This window comes from Geospiza fortis, unplaced genomic scaffold (genome assembly GCF_000277835.1).
Source record: "Geospiza fortis unplaced genomic scaffold, GeoFor_1.0 scaffold138, whole genome shotgun sequence".
Taxonomy (NCBI): domain Eukaryota; kingdom Metazoa; phylum Chordata; class Aves; order Passeriformes; family Thraupidae; genus Geospiza; species Geospiza fortis.
The window spans coordinates 3,233,636-3,255,064 of record NW_005054307.1 but is presented as its reverse complement, the minus strand read 5'-3'; the positions used below and the strand labels follow the sequence as shown (position 1 = coordinate 3,255,064).

Genomic DNA, 21,429 nt, shown 5'->3' with positions numbered 1-21,429 from the left:
AAGATTTAAAAATATCTATAATCAGTTCTTATTACTTCTGACTGATCTAATTTCAAAATATTTTTTGCAGCTGTTAACACTCATCAGATGTGTCCTCTTACTTAATTCTCTGTTGGAACTGAGAAGCTGCTTACCATACTACACTGCAGTCAATACAATTATTTTAATTTATCTGCTGCTCTAGACTATAATATTGCTAATGAATAAAGACTATTCTCACAACAGTAATTCATGAACCTTCAGTAGATTAAAGTATCCTGTAAGCAGCTTTCAAAATTGGCTTTTATGACTGTGTCATGCAAGATATGTTTTGTCTCACAGAAGATAATTGAACAATGGTTGTATTTTTTTTGACCTTTTGAAGAAGCAAGACAGCTTGGACTGTCAACCCAACTCTGTAATGCCCATCAAACCATCCTTTTTAATAAACATATTATTATTTTTCTTCCAGCTACACTTACTGCAATGCATCTTACTTTGCTCACATTTTATTTGTTTCTAGGCTCAGAGGATCAGCTTTGTTAGTGGGATTACATCAGGGAATTCAGTCAAGCCACTGCAGGCATGAATCTGATCGACTGGCAAACAATAGCTCTTTTCTATTTAATTTTTTCTAAGTCACTTTGTGAAGCTTTGAAACCCTACACAGTGTAGGTGAAGGAGCTTGGTCCTAAAGCAACTAGAGGTCTTACTCTTCCTCTCCAGTATTAATGGACACTTATACCTATTCCAGACAGCTTGAATTTAAGGATCAAGAAAGCTAGAACAACAGCTGGTACCCTTTTGGACCACATCTTAGTATCTTCCCTCTGGCTGGCGTGGGCTGTAGGGAAAAGCATCTATCTTACCATCGCTGTTGACGCAGACAACAACAGGAACCTGTGTGCCAGGGCCACATGGCTTTTCATTGTCAGGAATGCATTCCTCCAGCCCTGTGATTCTCCAGTCATAGCAAGAGGGCTCTTCACATGGGATGGCTTCCAAAAGGTGAGGACAGTTTCCTGTTCCTCCTGTAGGCTCATTGGTGATACGACGTTTCCTTAGTTTAAAGCCTGAAATGTCCATGAAAATAACAATTTAAAATGTGAAGTGAAGCACTTTTTATCTGTCTACACCTGAGTGAACAGTTCTGTTCATCTTCTCTGTGAAACATACCACAGACACTCAGCAGAACAATGCACTTTAGATATTTGGGTAGAAGAACTCAATAAAAAAGGACTAGAAATAAAATTTTACAAGTTTCAATGTTTTGAGCCTCCTCAGGCTCAGGAGGCTTTGCCTTAAACCTCTCTTTATCATAGTCATGTGGACTCCAGGAAGGAGACAGGATCATTTCCTGAGCATCACTCTTGAAAGATCCATCTCATTTTATAAATCTTGAACACATTGCTGGGTCACCATTTCTCAAATAAGTTGTTTGTTTTCCTCTCAGGTATGTTCCAACAGAAATGGATTATCAAGAGAAATCAGCTTACAAACGCTCGCTCCCCCTCCAACCCTCCAAAATAAAATGGAAGAATAAAAAGACAACTTGTGAGAAAAAGAAAAGCATGAAAACAAACTCAAAATAAACCTGTGAATACATTTTCAGTAATAAACATCATAATATTCCCTTGCAAGCATCTAAAAATTTCCTTAAGACTACCTAAACTCATTTTGGAATGGATAAACTGATCGGCATTTATGCACTGTGTCATCTACCGGGTCAATGCCAGCAACCAAAAGCAATCCACTCTCTCCTTTCAGGATGGCTCATTGAAAAAAAAAAAGACTAAATACAGTCAGAAAAACCTAACCAAACTAAATGGATTCAAGAAATAGTTTCTCTTTTCACATCTTTTCACAATCTCTTTTGTTTTATATCAGTATTCAGGCAAGCTAGTAATAAACAGATTTTTTATAAAATACTACATATAATCTACTCTGTCATTTCTACCAAGACACAAACTGAACAGGAGAGTTTTCACACACATGTGCAAGAACTGATTCTTTGAAGATATGCCTTTTAATTCAATTATACTATTTACTTTAAAAATACTATTCCATTTATCTTCAGTTGCTGTTTGTTCTCCTTTTTTCTAAATTGAAGACTTCAGCCAAATTATGTGCAAAAGGTTTACTAAGCCTGACACAAAAGGCTGATACAATTTCAAAAATAAAGAACTCCAATATCTACAGCAACAAAGGATGCAAATGATCTGGAAATATGTAGACAGACATGCTGCTAAAAGTGGGAGTGCCTGCACAATTTTCACATCACTCTCTCAGAAGAACTGTCAATGCAATTATAAAATAAAATGTAAGAATTTCCAGATAAAAAAACATTGGTAGTTGAGAAAAGATCCCTGCTCATGTGTGCAGGAATAAAAGCTTGCACAAAGTGCATCCTAATGTACTTCTATTAGACAGATGTCCAAATCAGTCTCACAAACCTAAACTTTACCCCTGGAAATGTAGCAAATCTTTCAGTGATGGAACAGCAACAGAAATAACAGACTACTTGACAGCTGTACTCAGATGAGACTTAATCTGCTAGATTTGCACAACTGAACTACTTTTTCCTTCTTGAACAGATCAAGGTTGGGTCACAGTTCCAAAAACCAGCTTTGAAAAACTTGTATTACTGCTGCCCAGACAGAAGTGTAGTGAGCAGTATACCAGAAATATCCAGCTAAGTAAACATAGTAATCACAATTGCTCCTTCCAGTGGACATATATGGCTGCCCCTTCTTACAACTGTTTTCAATCAAGAAACCAAGTCTGTATTCCTAATTTTATCAGATAATCTCTTTGCAGCAATGACTAGGCCAGTTTTTCTCATTTACAGCCAGAAGCTCACAGACTTCTAACATGAGGTCCCTGTCACAGTATTCTTGCTTTCCTATTTTGATGTCAGGTTACTACAATCTGTTCTGCATGGCAATAAGTTGTAAAACATGCTGAAATTGAAACCAGCACATATGTCATAAGTAAAACAGCATCTCATATCAACAGTGAATGGTGCCATCTCTTTGCCAGATCATGATTTACGGTCTAATGGTGAATTCCTAAGCTATTACTGAACTTTAAATCTTTGATTGCCTTGTACACTGCATACCTCAAAGGAGGCTTCTATCCTCCTTTTGTGACAGTGCCAAAGTTGTGATCTGAACACACAAACTGTATCCCTTTCAATCTGAGAGGAAGGTTTGAAACTGGAATTGACCTGCAAAAACCCAAACTGATCTTGAGAGCCTAGTAAGCAGGCTACATTTTTGCTACCTTTGGTATGTAACAGTGATGTCAAATGTAGTCCTAATTCAAGGACTTTATTTTGATGCCCAGAGGCACTAGATACACACTTCTTGGTACAAAATTTCATGTGCTTGCATAACATAGTGACTTAGGAATAGTAAATATCACCATTAAAAGGCTCTGCTGAATTGTTACATACCCTTCTTGGCCTGAGGGTCATCACAGCTTTCATAGGTGCACGGTCCCCAGGCTGACCATGCTGAGGTCTCACACTCTGTAGGACAGGGAACGTGGCACAGCTGGGAGGTGCTGGGAAGAGGTCCTGTACACAGTTTACGGTCTACTGGCCTTGAAGCTGTCAAAACAAAACATTTCTCATATGTCACTGGTCATGATCCTCAGCTCTAAGTGGACAGAACCATCCTTTAGTCTGAAAGGCTGCTTCTCATCATTTTAATCTGATGACATGATGGAAAAATGCCTGCCTTGAAAAAAGTTGAATGGAAGTCAGTTTACTCTTTGCATGAACAAAGTCAAATCCCATTATATAGAGATGGGGAGACTGTAGATATTGCAGCACCCCCTCAGACCCAGTCCTTTCCTTTGAGGGGTAAATTATACCACTACAACAATTTTTCACTTTGCATCCTACATAAATTTGTGTCCTGTTATGTCATTACTTCTTCTCTTAAGAAACTGAACACAAAGCTGCATAAACCCCTTTGCACTTGGTATATGTAAGCTATAAGATACTATAACTTCAAAGGCCTGGTAATTAATATTTAAAAGATTATTTTTAAGCTTTAACCTGAAGCACAGCTAAGATTTTGGCAAAAACTTTTTTTATTTTACTCTAAAGACCATCAGGTGCACACTCAGCAGTAAGATTTGTGCAGCAGCAACTTGAGCTCAAGAAAAGCTTTGTTTGAGCTATATATATGCTTTGCATTTGCTATATATATGTCAATAAATATGTATACATCAAATGTATATGTAGTTGTAAAAACTACACAAGTTATTTTTTAAACTGTTATTAATCTATAGAGACACATGTGAAGGCAGAGTCTTCTGCTCTTTAAAGATCAGTAACTAAAATCACCCTTCCCCTTCCATACTTTATTCTTTTGACTTTACAGGTAGTACAAGTAATAGGAAAATTCTATAAGGTGCCAGAGTAAGGCAAAGAACTCAAACTGAAAATGTACTACTTAATTGAAAGCAAGATTTTAATTCTCTTTCATAATACAGGACTTGACAAAATATTATAGATTATAGTAAGCAGAGAATATCTGCTAGAAGTCTGCCACATTATTTTACTTTGGTTGATTGAGGAAACATAAAATTCCTTAACTTAAAACACTCTCCTTCTATTCAGGTTTTTCCCCTGTGGGAAGTTACATCATTAATTTTCCCACAATTTTGATGGAAAGACTCTCAGAATAAATAGATTCAGTATATGACAAAATATCTGTCTGAAAGATGAGATCAATAACCACTTATAGAATGTGAAAGTAAACACCAGGCTGTTAAAGTACAGTCAATCTTGTAGACATGCGTGTATGTCTTTCCATTCAGATTTTCTAAGCAGATGATCTTTACAATTTTGGAAAAAGCATCCAATTCTCACTTTTTTAAGGGGAAAATGGAATGCAAAATCCTCATCCTATTCTGGTTTTCAACGTTGCCTCCTTTGGCACAGTTTTACACTGTGTTGCTCCACATAATGAAGACAGTAATTTAAGATTACTGTCTCTAGTTTACCAATCTCTTGAAATAAAATAATATAAAGCCTAATATTCCAACATTTGCATAGTGGTATGTTGAAATTAATTTTTATGACATATTATTGATTTTGACAGTAATTTTGACATGCACAATGAACACGCATGATACTCAACAGAATATGCCTATTTGGTGTAGAAAATGGATATAAGTAAACATAGTTTGCCTGTTGAATTTGCACTGAATAGTTTCTAATAAAAAAAGAAAAAGAGTAAGTAACTGCTATCCATACATTTTTAACCTTAACTGGAGAATTGCCCAAGTGAGGCAGTTGAAATTAAGGGCCAATCATCCCCCTGAGACAGTCTTGCTTCAGGAAATAAAGAAAGTGCTCTGAGGAATTCTATGCTTCACCTCTAGCCTTCACCATGATAAAAAACTCATCATCACACTAGTTCAGGGAATTTTACTCAGAAAAATAACAAAGATCTTCCATAGGGAAACTTTTAGCAGTAGCAGTCTTTTCATATCACAGGTAACAATAAATCTTTAAATATGCCAAAATGCTTTCCAAATGCTGTGTTTAGACACTAAGTGATGTACAAATGCTATCTCTTATATTTTGTTTTTACAACAAAATAATTCAACCATAGGACAAAAAAGTTTTATTTCAGGTTATTAAAAAATGTTTTCATCACTGAGCACTTAGGATGAATTTCATGCAGGATTAGTCAAAATTCTTTTCCTGAGATGACAGTAAAAGAAAACAGCTTTGTCTGGGCATCTTATGACCATCTCGTTCCCATGAATTTAAATTAATTTCTTTCAGCATCACAAAAGTATGACTGAGCATAGGCTTTGACGTGTATTGTTTAGCAAAGGCATTCTGACATAAGACGACACTGGATGCATATATTTACAGTTTAAAACCTTGTCTTATCTCTGTCCTTTCATACTTTCTTGTGTCAGCATTAAAGACTGTTCTTTATTCCTTGGAAGTAATGTTGAATGCCAATTAGACTGTGTGCAATACTACAAGATTTTTGTGAAATTTGACCAAATTTTGGGCCAAAATTAGAAAGAAAAGTTAATGTATTTTGATAATCTCTCTTTCTCCTTCAGTCTAACTAATAAATTAGATTCAGCTTTCAAGGAATTTCAGGTTCGAGGCTAGTAACCTAAAAAATAAAGTAAGATTTAATTATCCATTCCTGAAATAATGTTCACTACTAGGAAATTTTAGCTGAATATATTTTATATCCTTGGAAAACACCTCCTTGAATTACTGCATTTTAAAAACAACTGAAAAGGAAAAAAAAAACAGTTCTGCTTTTATGCATTTGCTACTCTTACCAAGACATAAAATTCTCCATCTTTCTCTAAAGACCCTCAAGAGACTAGTGCCCAGTAATGACCAAGCTAGCAAGGAGACTGAATTTATATGTTACTGTATCACTATAAGCAGACACAATTTCATATTTCTCTTTCTGGTGATTTGCCACACTGGTTTCATAGCAAACAACACAAAGAAATTTCTCCAAGTGCTCTCACTCAAAAATCCCAAGAAAAACCCAAGCCTAAAACACATTAAGACCAACAAGTAAATAACATTTTCTTCTCATTTTCTATAATGCTGAATTCTGTTATCAAAAAACATTAGGTAATTCAGAACCTTATGCTCTGAGAAATGGCACAATTCCATGCATGTAAGCAGTTCTGTGTTTAATAAGGCAACAAATGTGTATCTGCAGATGTAGAATAAATTTATGCCCATAAGGAACTTTCTTCCTCTTTATTCTACATCGAGGGTTTTAAAGGTACTCGGAATAAGATGAAACAGTCCACCTCATACAGTAAGAGAAACTTCATGACTAAACCAGTTAAGTAGGTGAACAGAGATGAAACAATTCAAGTCAGTGGCAAGTAAATGGCAGCATGACTGTGACCTCCAGGAACTTGATTGTCACTGCTTAACTACTACAACCAATGCTCCTTCTTCTTCCTACTGACCTGAATAGTGTGAGGGATTCTGGTTCAGCTCAGTATTAGAAGTTCAAACTCTTACCAGAGGCGTAACTTGGTGTTTTAAATCTACAGAAGGGACTGGAAACAGCAGCTATGATGAAAGCTGAAATACAATTCCTGATGCTCAGAAGTGAGAGGAAAAGCAATCACTAGCTAAAATGGTTGAAGAGTGGAGCAGGCAATTGTTCCCACATCCCAGCTGGCTCATGAGCTTCCTTAGTTTCAATTTTGGCCTGTCACTTTCAAACTGATCTGAAATTTCCTGAGAATGCTCAAATCCATTTAACTATTTCAGAGCCACATAAACATAGTAAGTGTACACATATAGCAAACAAGGTCCCCCAAAAGGGCATGGCCTCCTTAGCATGCTCTTAACCAAAAGGTCAGGTTGGAGGCTTTAATTTACCTACCTGTTATTTCAAAAGTGATTGATAGCAGAGGTGCAGCACTAGCCTTCGACTTGCTCTGTGACTGACTTTCTGAAATAACAGGGAAACGCCACCATGAGTATATGAGAAGGGAGGTCTTTAAATCAGCCTTACCAAGACAGCATTTGCTACAACCAACAGTAAACTACACTGAGATGAAGGCGTTTCCCCATAGCATAATCTGGTAGGTGTGTGCCCTGGCTTTTTCCCATCCTCAAATTACTCATTGTTTTCTATTCTATGACGGGAGAGAGAGGGAGGATGAGCAGAGCAGTGCCTCTTCTGAAAATCTGTCCCCTAATGTGGAAACAGCCCAGAGCTCCTTTTTAAACTAAGAAGCACTTCACCCCCCAGTTTGAGCTCTTGAAAAACTGTTCTCATGTTTATGCATCCAAAGACTAGTTACATTTTAATCAGCTTTCAGGAGCCTGCAGAGATTACCTCCTGATGGGCTCCATGTATTCCTGTCACAGTCTGATAAGGGTAAATTTCACACACGCCTAATCTGGCGAGACTTCACAGCCTACCAAAATCCTAATCATCATTCTGAACAGTAAGCTGCCACTGGTCTTATTGTTACCTCTCCTTAGCAGGGAGGTTTTTGTAGTTCACACTGCAGCAGAGGCGTCTAAACTTTGTTCAGCAGAGGCGATTTATTAAAAGCCCTTGGGCAGAGCTGATTTGCATAAGACAAAGAGGCTTGAAAGCTTCTTCTTTAATAAATACAGATGTAGGGCTGCAGAGCTCACCAGTCACACCCTACTGATCTGAGCAGTCACGCTGAAATGGATGTTGGCATTAACATTCCCCACAAACTCTACCTCTAAGGCAAGTTTGAGAGTACCTTTAAACCACAGCAGGAACCTTGTTAGTCTGCTGTTTGGCCAGCCCTGGACAAAAATGTGGTATTACATAGGATTTGCATATTGATGTTGTTTTTCCTGAAGTATATGGCTGTGTGTTTGCATGAAATAGGTAGAGGATAAAATTTAATTAAAAAGTTAAATGCATTTAGCTTAATTCACTGATTTCTGAATCTCTAGTTCGGCATTACGATACAGAAGTAGATGTAATGTAAGCTACTCAAGTGTTGTTCTAAAACATGTATACTACCAAATGAATTAAAGATTTTTGTTCTAAGCTTTTCTCTATTTTCTTAAGAAGCTGTGCAGGCGTTAACAGTGACAAGGAAAAATCTCTTCTCTCTTTCAGTTAGGTAAATAAACCCATGAAATTATATTGGCCTGAAGTACTGAAAGCTACTAAAAAATTTGACCAAATAAAGGAAAAAAGAAAATCAGTTCTCTGCAAATTAAATCTAATAATATTTTTGCATTTTTCTATATTGAGCTTACATGCCAGAATTTGCATATTCCATCTGCACATCAAACAGCACAAGTTCATCACCCAGATGAAGGACACACAAGAAATTTACAGTAGATGAAAATACCAAGTCTAGGACTTCTGACCCACCTTTTCACGTTCCTTCTTATGAAAAGGTGTCCTGAACAGTATTTTTCAGTAGAAACTAAGAAACAGTAATTTGTAGGAATTTATATTTGGAATCTATATTTGCAGCATAGAGAATGAAATCTTTGCCACAGCAGTTAAGCATTTTCATCTGAATTTAAAAAATAGCAGTAACTCACAAGGTAAGGAGGCACTTGTGACAGAAGACAGAAGAAAACACGCTCTGATTTCGCCCTAATTTAATTGCAATTGAATCAAGTTTACCTTCTTTCTCCTTGAGGGTATTTAGGTAGGAGAGGAGGTTCTCGTTAGCCTGCACACAGTACACCTCCCTGGTCTGAACGCCGCCTCCGCACAGCGCTGTCTGGTTCCCCCGCCTCTTGTCCTGCTGGCTGAGGAGAGGATCCACGCGGCATTCCGTCCACTCAGTGCTGCGCCAGCCATACCTGCACCACACTCGGTTAATTGGGTCTCTAGGAATCATCAAGCCATCTCACACAGTATTCAATTACACAAGCTGAAACACCTCAGTACCTCATTAATTTCATAAAAGGCCTGAGCACCGCAAGTTCTTGCACATAAAGGTGCATTAAATCTCACATTTTATGCATATGTAAACTCTTTTTGTACTATTTAATTTTTAAAATTGTTACTCTTTAGGAGGATCTTTTCTGTTCAATTCCTGAAACATACCACATATATAAATGTTTTATTTGAGGGGAGAAAACTTGATATACAGAGACATATAGTCCATGTTCAGGTAACTTTCAAGACTGTGACTCTCAGCATTTGCTTAGAGCTTTACAATTTGTATAAAAAAAATCCAAAATATGAAAGAGATGTGAATGCTGAGAAACATAAGAGCCAGAAAATGAGGGAAAAACCTCACAACTACCCCTCCCTCCACCCAAATAACCCAAAAGCCTATTGTTATCTTTGAAACAAAAAGTTTCTTCTGGATATCAAGGCGAAACTATGATTATATTTTTTATTATGACTTCAGGAAAACTTTTCAGTAAGTTCTCTTTTTCACAGTTAAAAGGAGGATCATTCTGCAGTACTGAAGCATCCCTGCTGGGTACTGATGAATGATGAGAAGCTGGAAGCTTCCTAATCAGTGAATACACAGCAAAGATCATCTTTGACTCACAGTTAAAACCCAATCGGGATTATGAACTCAAGAAATGCCACAGAATTCCCTACCTAACAACTACTTCAAGGTTAAATACAGCAAAGTCCTTCCTAATGCAGCTGGAGATAAAGAAGGATGATATTTCAACTCTTAAATGAAAAATATATATCACAGTCAAAGATGCTTAATATCAAGTGACGTTTCTCCAGACCCTATTCTTCGTTTGATAAAGAAAAAACACAGTTGGGACTTTAATATTAATTCTGATTAGATAAGGATTACAGCAATCTCTTGAATTGTAAAGTGCTAGCTGTCATTTCTCCTAAGGTTTATTTGCTGTCGCTGTTAGCCTCTCTCACTTCCCATCTAGGGCCTTTCTTGTGCTGAATACAAGTCTCACTAAAATAGTCTGTTAGCTAACCAGATGTTTATCAAGTGTTCAACACTTGATCCACAAACAGACAAGAAATTCAGAAAACAATGATTCTGGTAGAAATGGTACATAGGGAAAAGATCACTGACAAATCAATACAATTAATTTATTTTCATCTTGCATGACTCTGCGTATGTGCAAATATTGTCTTTTAAAAACTGAAATGAATGAAAAGAAAATATACTATATTTAGAGAAGGAACTGGCTGCACCAGTCTGGGAACTATTTGCAGACTTTGGGCTTTCAAGAACATTGAATAAACAGGGATAAAGAAAAAAGGTAAAGTCCTACCCATTATTTCTTTAATAGTGGTTTGGTTGATATTCCATTACCAGCCTCATACGCTTAATTGAAACTGTTCATTTTACTAGTGGAGAACTGAAATGAACGAACTTACGTAATGCAGGGTGCTACACCGTCTCCTTGAGAAACACACTGCTCTGCTTCTTCTAATTGTGGGCATTCACTCTCACTGCCAACGGGGAGCTGCTTAATGGTCCGTGATCTTGTACGATTCCCTTTAGGGGTTGTCATGTCAAAGCAGGTTTTGGAGCAGGGGGTCCATTCCGACCACTCTGACACCTGGCATTCCTTCGTGATCACACAGGACTGAAATGTGATGGGCAGCTTTTCCTGATTGCAGAAGCTGCAATGAGAGAGCGTTACAGCTTTTAGCACACACATCCACAGTCATGAACTCCTACAGCAAAAGCACTGTCAATGGTTACATGAAAGTCAGTAAATATTTTTAAATCTGTTAAGTTTTACTCCACATTTATTTGATCCCAAATAGTCAGCCAAAGGGCTTTTGACGAAAGCTACTTAAACCAGACAAAGATATAGTAAAAATTACCAGTATTGCCATATCTGTGATCAAAATATTGCCATATCTGTGAATAAAATTAAAGTCTAAGTCTTCCTACATGTATGGAGGTATAACAGAGGAAATACATACATTTTTCACTTCTTTTATTTTTAGGTATACTCTTTTTTTTCCTTTTAGAACTTTGTTCCAAGTAAGAGAGAATTCAAAACCGAGATGACTAAAGCAGTTTTTGCTGAGAAAAAAATACTCAGTGTCATGTTGTCCTAATTTCCAGACTACAAATGTTTTAAAAACACAATGGCAAACATATTGAATGCTTGGCCACTAATAACTTTGTTTGTCATTGGTAAGTTGCCATAGTGATGCCTCATGGTCCAAACAGGGAATGATCTCTAACCTAAAGTGAAGTCTGCCCTGCTACCCATAGTACTTTTTTCCTGTTCCTTATGAAGGCCATCATTTAATTTCCATTTTCTATCTGATTGCCCTATTCGTGTATTACATAGGCTGTCAGCAAGATTTTCTCCCTCTAAATTACTCTTTTTAAAGACTTTTACTCTTTCTATTTTACTTAGAATATAAAATTTTAAATTTTATATTCTAAGTAAAAACTAACATTTCTATTTTAAAGCTTGATTCACAATAGAAAAATGAGAAATAGAGAAGGTAAACTACCGTTAAATAAAACATAACTTTATCTCCTTAATTACAATTACAACATAGATTTCTTTTTTTATCATGTCTGGGTTAGAATAAAAATCTGGCTTCTGAAGCAGTTAAATAGACAGGAAAAATATTTACTGGTGCTGCAAGCAGCACTCTGTTCAATACCAGGCCTATAAACTATACTACAAAGGCTTGATTTTTCCCTTTAAAAGAACACAAAATAATACAGAGAAATTAATGTTTACAAGTATTTCACTGCTATACAAAATTGGGTCCTACCCATACATTCAACATGATTTTGAACCTCTATTTACAAAATTTTGTAATAGAACTAGGAATACTTGATGAAACAGAGAGATTTAAAAACACCATAAATGAAAGCATAATATGCACAAGAAACAGACCAATTCTACATCTTGCTAGCAGAAGATCCTGGTTATGGAGACAGTGTCAGCATGACCAAACAGAGATTGACAAATCTGTGAGCCATCATCCCTAATACATTTACTTTGGATATTGGTGAAATACAAGATGAATGGACTACAAAAGACAGTCAGGTGTCATATTTTTGGTCTTTAAATTGCATCTCCCTCTACCACTGGAGACAATAAGGTGAGACAGTGCTGGTCTTGACAGACCATAGGGGATTACTCAGGAGGAGATTTCTAATGCACCCTAACACATGATAGTCATCTTTTATTCTGCTTTAGGACAAAAAACTACATCCTGTTTGTGGAGAAAGACATTCAGAGTTTTTGAGAAAACTGTTTTTTAATAATGGGCTTTTTCACCTACATGTAGCCCCATCTGGGATAGGACTACAGTACTGTCAAAATCAATAAATCAGTTTCTGTACCTTTGACAAAACATATAGACCCATTGATCCCTGAAAGACACATCTTAGTGACTGGAGAAAAGACACATTCCTTATGGTTTCTAACATGGGCAGTATTTGCAAATTGTTTTGTAGAACAGATGAAGTATCCTCCCCTTCCAAGTTCCATCCAATGTGACACATCTGAGGGCAGAGTAAACCAACCTCTTCACACTCACTGTGACTGGGGCTGAGGTTAATTATAGACGCACATTGCCAGGGAACATGCCCAGAATTGCCACCACAAAGTAGCTTTGGTGAAGAGGGAAGAGGGTAACTAATGATGTGTAACAGTCCCTGGGCTTTGCACCTGTTTCAAAACTTATTTGGGAGAAGTGTTAAAAGTGTTACATGAGAAATGCTAATGTTTGTTACTAATTATTTCCATATGCAGGCATGAAGAAGACCCAAACAGAATTATACCATGTTATTAACTTCATTGTTTATTTATTATCTTTAACAAAAATAAAACAATAGAGTTAAAGGATGCCTCACTTAAAATACTTACTTGTGAAATAAAATAATTGAAAATTAAATATAAAACAAGGATGTTCTTAAATTCTTGTAACCAGAACATAAATATTACTAGGGAGACAAGCAAGAGGTAAGATGAGCTATATTTTTTTCTTTATTTGCTTATTAAAACCATGTGCTACTTGCAGTACTCCATAAACACCAACAAGAAACTGATACTGTAAGTCACCACTACACAAACTCTTTTCTGTTATGCATACTGTCATATTATTTTGTGAGAGGGCAGGGCTAACTACAATTAGAAAAAGGGGAGTTGCCCAAGCAAATTAGCTGCTGTTTATTCTTTTAACACTTGGTTTTCTTTGAGCAAGCTAGAGAAATGGTGAGAGCTAACTGGAAATGGCCACTATCAAGAGTTTTCCTTCATATTACAGGCAGCAGAAGAATATGTGTTGTACTCTACCCAAGTAAGGAAGGGAAAAATCACATACTTAAAACTTTATTTTACCAGAAGTAGACTGATTCTAAATCAAAAGCTGGCAATGTGTTTGCTAAACAAAATAGTTTCTTCTGAGTCTGGTACCTAGTGCCACAGATTTGATCTCCACAAATAACTGAAAGCAAAGCTTACTTTTAAGTAAAGCTCTCTGCAATTTTTGATGGATTTATGTGTCTCGTTTAGCCATGCAGACTTGGGGTGAATCTTCTCACAGGATAAAAGGCGAATGGGCAAGTAACACAACAGAAAATAAAAATAGACAATTAACATTCATTTCTTGATACCGCCCAACTCACTAGAAGTTTTGCACCAAACATCTTCATGCCCTTGATTAATGTCTTAGTAGACAATATATGCAAATTTAACCATTCAAGAAGCACAGGGAGGACACAAATAAGTCCCCACTATCAACCCATATAGCTGTGCCCAGATAATTGCTTGGAAAGCTCAAAGAAAAGCATGAATTACATAAAAATGCTGTTAAAAGTCAACAGAGCCAACTGGATACAAGAAGCAGCAGCATAGGGGTAACATACAAAGGCTGCAGCATCTTGCTCTCAATCCAGTGAATATATTCAAAGGACAATGCCCCAAGATTTTTGGCAGGGAAGAAGGAATTATATAAATTAAACTAAGGCTGTGGTTTGAGAAAGTACTATTTCACACAACAGTTAGATATAGTGGGGAAATGAAACTCAAAGTATAAAAGGACTTTAATGACACGATGGAAAGAGAAAGCAGTCCCAAACAAAACAATACATCACAGGGGATGAATGGTCCCTGTTGCTATTAAGTCAACAATAAACCTATTCCTGACGTCAAAGACATAGATTAGACCAAAGAAGTAAAGAAAAAGGTTCAAAGGACAACCTACAGAACATAATTACTGCTCAACCTCTTCTGCGGACATGTGGTCAAGAATTTGTGTCTACTCACGTTCCATAGCCTTGTTTGTGCTTCTACAGCAATAAATAAAAACTAAATATCACTTAAGAATTAAAAATAGGAAGGTTACGCCTAGGGATTTTGAAGTAATTTATGGGATAATTAAGGCTAAAGACATGGGGAGAACAAAGGTTGACACATAAGCCTGGAGCAAATTACACCACAGTACCTGTGTACAAATGAGCAAGTTGTGCAGTTGAAGGAACTCTCTTCAGTCAAAAATAAGCTTTAAAAGGTGTGAAAAGATTAGATTAAGTCAGGAGAAAAAAAAATATCTCTGAAGTATCCTAAAAATCTATTAGAGAATGAAAAATACTTTTACAGCTTTAAAAAATCAGGAAAACTTGATTTTATATGCCAATGATCTGTATGAGTGTTTATAATCCCAGCCTCAAAAGTTGTCTTTTAGGTTGTGTAGAAAAGCCATGGAAGAGACCATTGGAATTTTCTCCTCTACAAATTCAACTAGACAAGAAATGGGTTTTTCTGATAGATTTTTGCAATAAATAAAGCTGTGCATACTGCATTCATGAAGCCAAATGCATGGTAATGCATGACAGCATGACTGATCTCTAAATTCATGCAATATGAATACAAAATACAAATAGGTTTTAAACTAGGCAGTAGGACTCTTTGCTGCATGAGCATACTCCATTCATAACTTGTACAACTAAGAGATTTTCTGCTTTTGCTGGTATTCGTCCATATCGGACTGGACTAGTAATTAGAAAGAAGAATTAATGAGAAAAGATGAAGAGCAGCATCAGAATGGCTGGGAGGTTCTGACTATTAACTAACTAATAATCCATGCAGTCGGAAAGCTGCCTTGGCAGTAGCAAATGGAGGGCAAAAATGGAAAGACAGCAGGTACTCAGTCACACTATCCCAAGATACGCTCTGGTTTTCCAGCAAACTATGGCTTACCAACTTTTGGAACGCAAGCTGAATCTTGCACGGAAAAGTTTATAGTGTTCACCTCCATGAACTAAGACAAATGCATCCTAAAACTAGATAAGATTTTGGAACTTACACCATCTTAGAAACAATGCATTACACACCTTTTTTACTGACCCATAACTGTAGATAGTTATTTTTGCATTAAAAGTGCTCAGTTAACTTCATTTTCTGATTTCAGGCCTTGCATAACTGTATTTGCTTTCTCTGTGGCATTTTTGAGCTTCAACACCTCTATAAGAGCTTTCCTTGACTGTCTCATTGTTAGGTCCATGAGTCCTCTTTCACTTGGTCTTGTTTTATTTGAACACAGTTATATCCTGCAACTACACATCCATTCGACTCTATGTGCAACTTTGAGATGAAAACTGGTCTGGATTTGAGGACTGTTCAATGTTCATGCTGAGGACACTCCTAAAATATCTGCACATTACTGTATCTCAACAGTCTATAAGTTAATGGAAACAGGAGTCACAAACACAAGGTATTGAGGAGATACCATTGTGAAGTTCGATTTTGTGCTTTTCCTGTTACACTGCTTTTCATGCTCAAATGTAATGGAGCAACACTGTGAAGTTTGTAATTTAAATCTAAAATTGAACAGTGAAGAACATGTCCTTTACAATAAATTTAATTAATTCACTCAGTACTGATACGTAACAAGAACTGCTATTTATTGGTTTTGACTATAATGTAAAGATGTAAAGTAATGGAGCCCAACTGGCAAGGTTAATGAAAACTAAATAGTCTCTTTAAAAACTTTTGTCTGCATTATTTTGCCTCTACTCCTTCACCATTATCAACGTTCAACTTTGGTTTTCCCATTATCCACGTTCAGCTTTGATTTTCATTAATGAAATTTTCAGTTACTATTCCTTACTTTCATTCACTATACTCATTCTCCCAGAATTCTGATATATTTGTTTTTTCTTTAGCTGATTTTCCATTTGATTACATACAGAGATTTCCATTATTAAATTAATAACATGGCTACAGTTCAGGAGATTGGTGCCAACATAAGCTCTTGGCACTCAGAAGGAACAAAAGACAGGGCTTTGACTGAAAAGGACTTAAATGAAATTTTTCATTTTTTAAAATCAAAAACTATGATTTTTTAAATCCTAGTTGACTGTTTGGTGTAGTAGTGGATCATGTATGTCCACAGGGTCTTGGCTCCTGTCACTCTAGACTTTGTAGAAGTACCTACGGATCTGCCCAGTTGCTCCAGTCCTGGCACGACTGACCTACTCTTGTCACTGCTGTGGAAAGCAGACACAGAGAGTGTCAGAGAGCTCAGCAGAGCCAGAATTATTAAGAGATCCTCAACAGACATCTATATTGTTAGACACCAGACACAAAACCTAGGGAAAAATGGCATTCCTCCTCCTCTTGACTCTCTCATACTAAATAGTGTCACGGTGATGAGATACCACATGCCCTTCAAGATCAGGAAGACCTGTGGAGTCAGAATGTGCTCCATTTTCCCACCTACTGGGAAGGACCTTCATTATTCCTTTTGCAGTTCTGCTTTCATTCTCCAAAGCAAAACCCCGACAGAATCCAATTATGTTTTGAACAAACAAGACTGACTGAATGAATGAATAAAAAACTTTAGAGGACTGAAGAAGATGCAATCAAAAACTAGGCTATCTGCCTGGAAGAAACACATACTGAATATCATAAGAGGAGGTTCAGCAGTTCAGGAGAAAAAGGTAGCTGCTTCTGAAGGTTTCAGATCAAAGGACAATCAACATTCTAAGGAAATCCAAAATGCTGTAACAGGCTTCATCTAAATAATAAGAAAGAAGAGCAAGAACTACCTAGAAGATTGAAAAAAAAAAAAGTCCACAGTGAGCTCCCTCAGAGTAGAATAATTTAACCATTTCCTAGCTGCAAAGTCCTGCACACCATCAGGCATCTCCCACAATCAGCCACAGCATCACGAACCATAGGATTTTCTCTTGAATTCTTGCTGATCTCATGAAACATTACTTCATTGAATACAATTAGAAAAATGGTTTCCAACCTTTACCACCAGCCACAAGATGAGAACTGCTGACATACAAGCCCATTTCACCAAACAAACTCATCTGCAGAAAGACTTGGAACAATAACAAATTAATTGCAGAACACCAAAACTACATGTTCGTTTAGCACTTGAAAACCAAAACTACACACATACACAAATACACAGAAGCAGGCTTGCAAAGGTTGACATTTTTGACTGAAGGGCAAACTAAAACTAGAGGAATCTTTAGGAAAAGAGTCAGTAAGCAAATTTGTGTTTGAAAATAGCGATTGTAAATCACATTATAACAAGCCACAAGGCTGGGCAGCATCCTTGCAAAACAACGTACAGGCATGCATGAACATTGGCCCAACTCCCAAAGAATCCTTAAGACAAAGAAAATAATTTAAAGTAGGAGCTGAATACAAGCATATTTTGCCTTTCCCAGTGGAGAGAATATCACCAGTTTGCTCAGAATTTTTTTTTAATCTCAGTAAATTACTATAAGACTAGAGACTATAAGGAACAGTTTGCAATGACCACATCTGCTTCTCATAAATGTAACCTTACAGTGAAGGAAGGGGTAAAACCTGTACCACACCACTCATTAGCATCACATCCTAGAAAAGCTCAGGCCTAAACTGCTGGGAAATCTGACGACCCATGGGCAGACCTACAGCCTAGATGCTCACATCCTTAACAGAACTACCTCACAGAAATGATCTGGTTAGGTCAGAAGGTCAAATCAACCTTTGAATTATAAGGACCCATGTGTGCAATTTTCTACTTTGCAATTTTAGCTTTGAATGATCACACTCATGGGCAGGAAGCCTGGGGAAACATAGCAGTATTCATGCTGAATATTAATCCTTTGTGTTATCTGGAATTAAATCCAGATCTTAATATTGCATGTGGAGTGTCTTCTCCTTGCTCTCTATTTGACCACCAGGGAACTTTAAGACATACTCAGTATGAGTAAGAGGGATTTTGGAGTTATGGGTAAAAGCACAATGTCCTGATGTGCTACAACAAGCTATTTATTTTCCACGCAGTGCTCTCCTCAGAGTTCATACAGCTTGTTGGAGGCTTTACCTGTGAAGTAAAATAATCAAATTAACTCTATGCTATTCTTGGACCACAAGTATAGCTGGATTTTGAGAGAGACCTTTGCCTAAAGTCTTTCACCTAAAGAAAAAAAAGGATGTTTTCTCAAATAAAATCAAAATTTAAAAAATTTTATTTAATGTGCAGGTACTAGATAGCAAGAATAATAATAGAATTATTTAAATCCAGAGCTTAGATGACCTCCATTATACGCTCTGAAGACATAAAATGTCATTTGTGAAGTCTAGTCATCCTTAAGAGGCTTAGTTTATGGTTGGTACCAACTTGTTTCTTGAAAGAAGTCAGTGAAAATACAGTGCATGTACTTTTTCCTTGTAGAAAATGACATAGTCCTCATTCATTTTCCATACAGCTGCACTGTTTAGTGTTGGTCATCTTGCACATTGCTCTGAGACACTGTTAGTACCTCCCGGTATAATGGGCCATTATAATCACACAAACAATGAGCTCACTTCTATTCATTTACAATTCCAATACTGTCCACTAAAGTGTTTTTCACAAGACTATTTTCCCATGATCCTTTCACAAGTTCAACTAATTCTGCCAAACAATTTTGAAATAAACAAAACCACTTAGGCTTTCTACACTACAAAAGATAGAGGTTACATACAACTACTGTGTCCAGAAAAAATACGGGCAAAGCAACAAGGGGTGCTACTATACCAAACAAGAGTCAACAACAGCTGCTGTGGGGCTGTTGCAGATACCATGAGTGTCTGAGGAGACAAGAAAGCAAAAGGTCTCAGTGAGAATGCTATCTTTCACAGCCCAGTGATACAGTGACCTGCATGCACATCTCATGCTACAGATAATTTTGAAATTGGCAGAGCAGTTTATTTGGCAAGCATCTACAGAGATGACTTATTAAAGCTTTATGGAGTAATTTCCCTTTGTCAGTGGGAATTTTCATTACATAGCATTAATCAGAATCTACTTTGACCGAAAATAACAGCTAAATTCACAGGGTTGTCAGCAAAGAAAAAATAAATTAAATGCCAAACTTTGTGAATGAAATATGCAGTATTAACGTTAGATATAAAGAAATATATTACTGAAAATTATATAACTAGAATTAGTTGTGTTTCAGCCATTAGTTCAGATTTGTTCCTTGTATTGATGCTTAGATTTGGCAGTACCATTGCATTGTCCAGCACTTGGAAAAATGTGGTCAGTATTAGGAGACAAGCCACACATTTTATTTCCAGTGAGACTGCTGAAAGTTGGGCACTGAAATAGCCAACCCTGATGTTCTGGGAACCTGTGGCTTCTGTGTGTGAGTCCTGTGCATTTCCACCTTGAGGGGCAATATGTCCCAGGAGGATGCTCAATTCACAGGCTCCCTTACCATAACTTTATGAAGCTGATTGAGGAAACAAGGGCATACTCTAAGTCCCAGACTACGCTTAGCAGTTTAATTAAAAAAAAAAAGAAACAAACCACAAAATAAATCTAAAAAAGTAATACATTCTATTTTGTTCCCTATAGGACTCTTTACAGATTATGATATAATACCAGTATAGGAAATAAAAAATTTTGAAAAATACTCCTTGATTAACATTTATTTTGTCACACTGAGGTCAAATAACATTAACTGACAGTGAGGCAGAAAATCTGCATAAAAGTACAGTGTAGGAGAATCTTCATTAAAGATCTCAGTGCCTAATTCAATTTACCACTCTGCAACATAATCTCTAGATTGAAGCTGAAAATTCAACACTGCATTCATTCAAGGAAATAATTTATTCATTCATAGGATTTATTGCCACAAGAGATTATCAGAACATAGAGTACAGCCCTCATTACATTATAGCCTATTATATTTTGCTAAGGAAGATGATTACATGCATTTGAGTAAAAACTATATATGAGAAAGGCACCCAATCTTGATGATTTGCACAGAAATATATAAATGTCATACATCTAGATGACAGAACAACTGTTCACTGTATGAAAGGAGTTAAAATATGGTGCAGAAAAAGGAATCATTCATTGCTGTTTCAATTATTCAGCACGGTGTGTACGTTTCCATCTTAAATCTAGAGTTGGGCATGGTATGTCAAATGTGTAGCAATACTGACAAGACACTGTCAAAACAGCAGCCTCAGTAAGATGATGGAGCAGGTACTTACAATAGAAAGGAACACCCATTGAATAATATTATGCATATCCACAGAAATTACTGTCTCCACCAAAATCACATTAAAAAACTACAGGATGCTTCTACTTTCAAATTCATGGAAATTCTAAAGGCATAATGGAAAACTATAGGAAAGCAATGTTTGCATCCTGCTTCTAAAATAAGAGTTTACATTTTTATTATCCCAATGCACCTGAAAAATAACCCTGTAGTTTTTAGTTATCAAGAAGTTTTTCATCCAACATGACTTTCTTCTTGCCTGTTCTCTATTTATTAACAGAATGTGCTCTAAATAATTCCAAATTAACGAATCAAGATGACTGTATATAGCTCATTATCCAAGTTTGTGATATTTACAGGTGCTCTGTGAGTGAACCACTTATGGCTTTTACATCCTCACAGTATGGTGAGCTTGGAGGCTTCCTCTACAAACAGCAGTAGAGCTGCCTGTACAGTAACATAAAAAGCAGGGGCAGA

At 36.7% G+C, this 21,429-nt stretch overlaps 1 protein-coding gene across 2 annotated transcripts in view; it reads right to left on the bottom strand.

The window, feature by feature from the left end:
• The window catches only part of THSD7A (thrombospondin type 1 domain containing 7A), a 190,082-nt gene that overhangs the window by 90,720 nt on the left and 77,933 nt on the right, over positions 1-21,429 (bottom strand). Inside the window, exons 3-7 of one of the 2 annotated variants that reach the window (XM_031066747.1) lie at positions 10,842-11,090; positions 9,144-9,325; positions 7,392-7,460; positions 3,434-3,589; positions 849-1,052 (exon numbers count right to left, since the gene is read on the bottom strand). In XM_031066747.1, coding sequence (XP_030922607.1) covers positions 849-1,052; positions 3,434-3,589; positions 7,392-7,460; positions 9,144-9,325; positions 10,842-11,090 — 860 coding nt within the window. The remainder of the gene's footprint in view (positions 1-848; positions 1,053-3,433; positions 3,590-7,391; positions 7,461-9,143; positions 9,326-10,841; positions 11,091-21,429) is intronic. The other variant, XM_031066748.1, reaches the window with a different exon arrangement.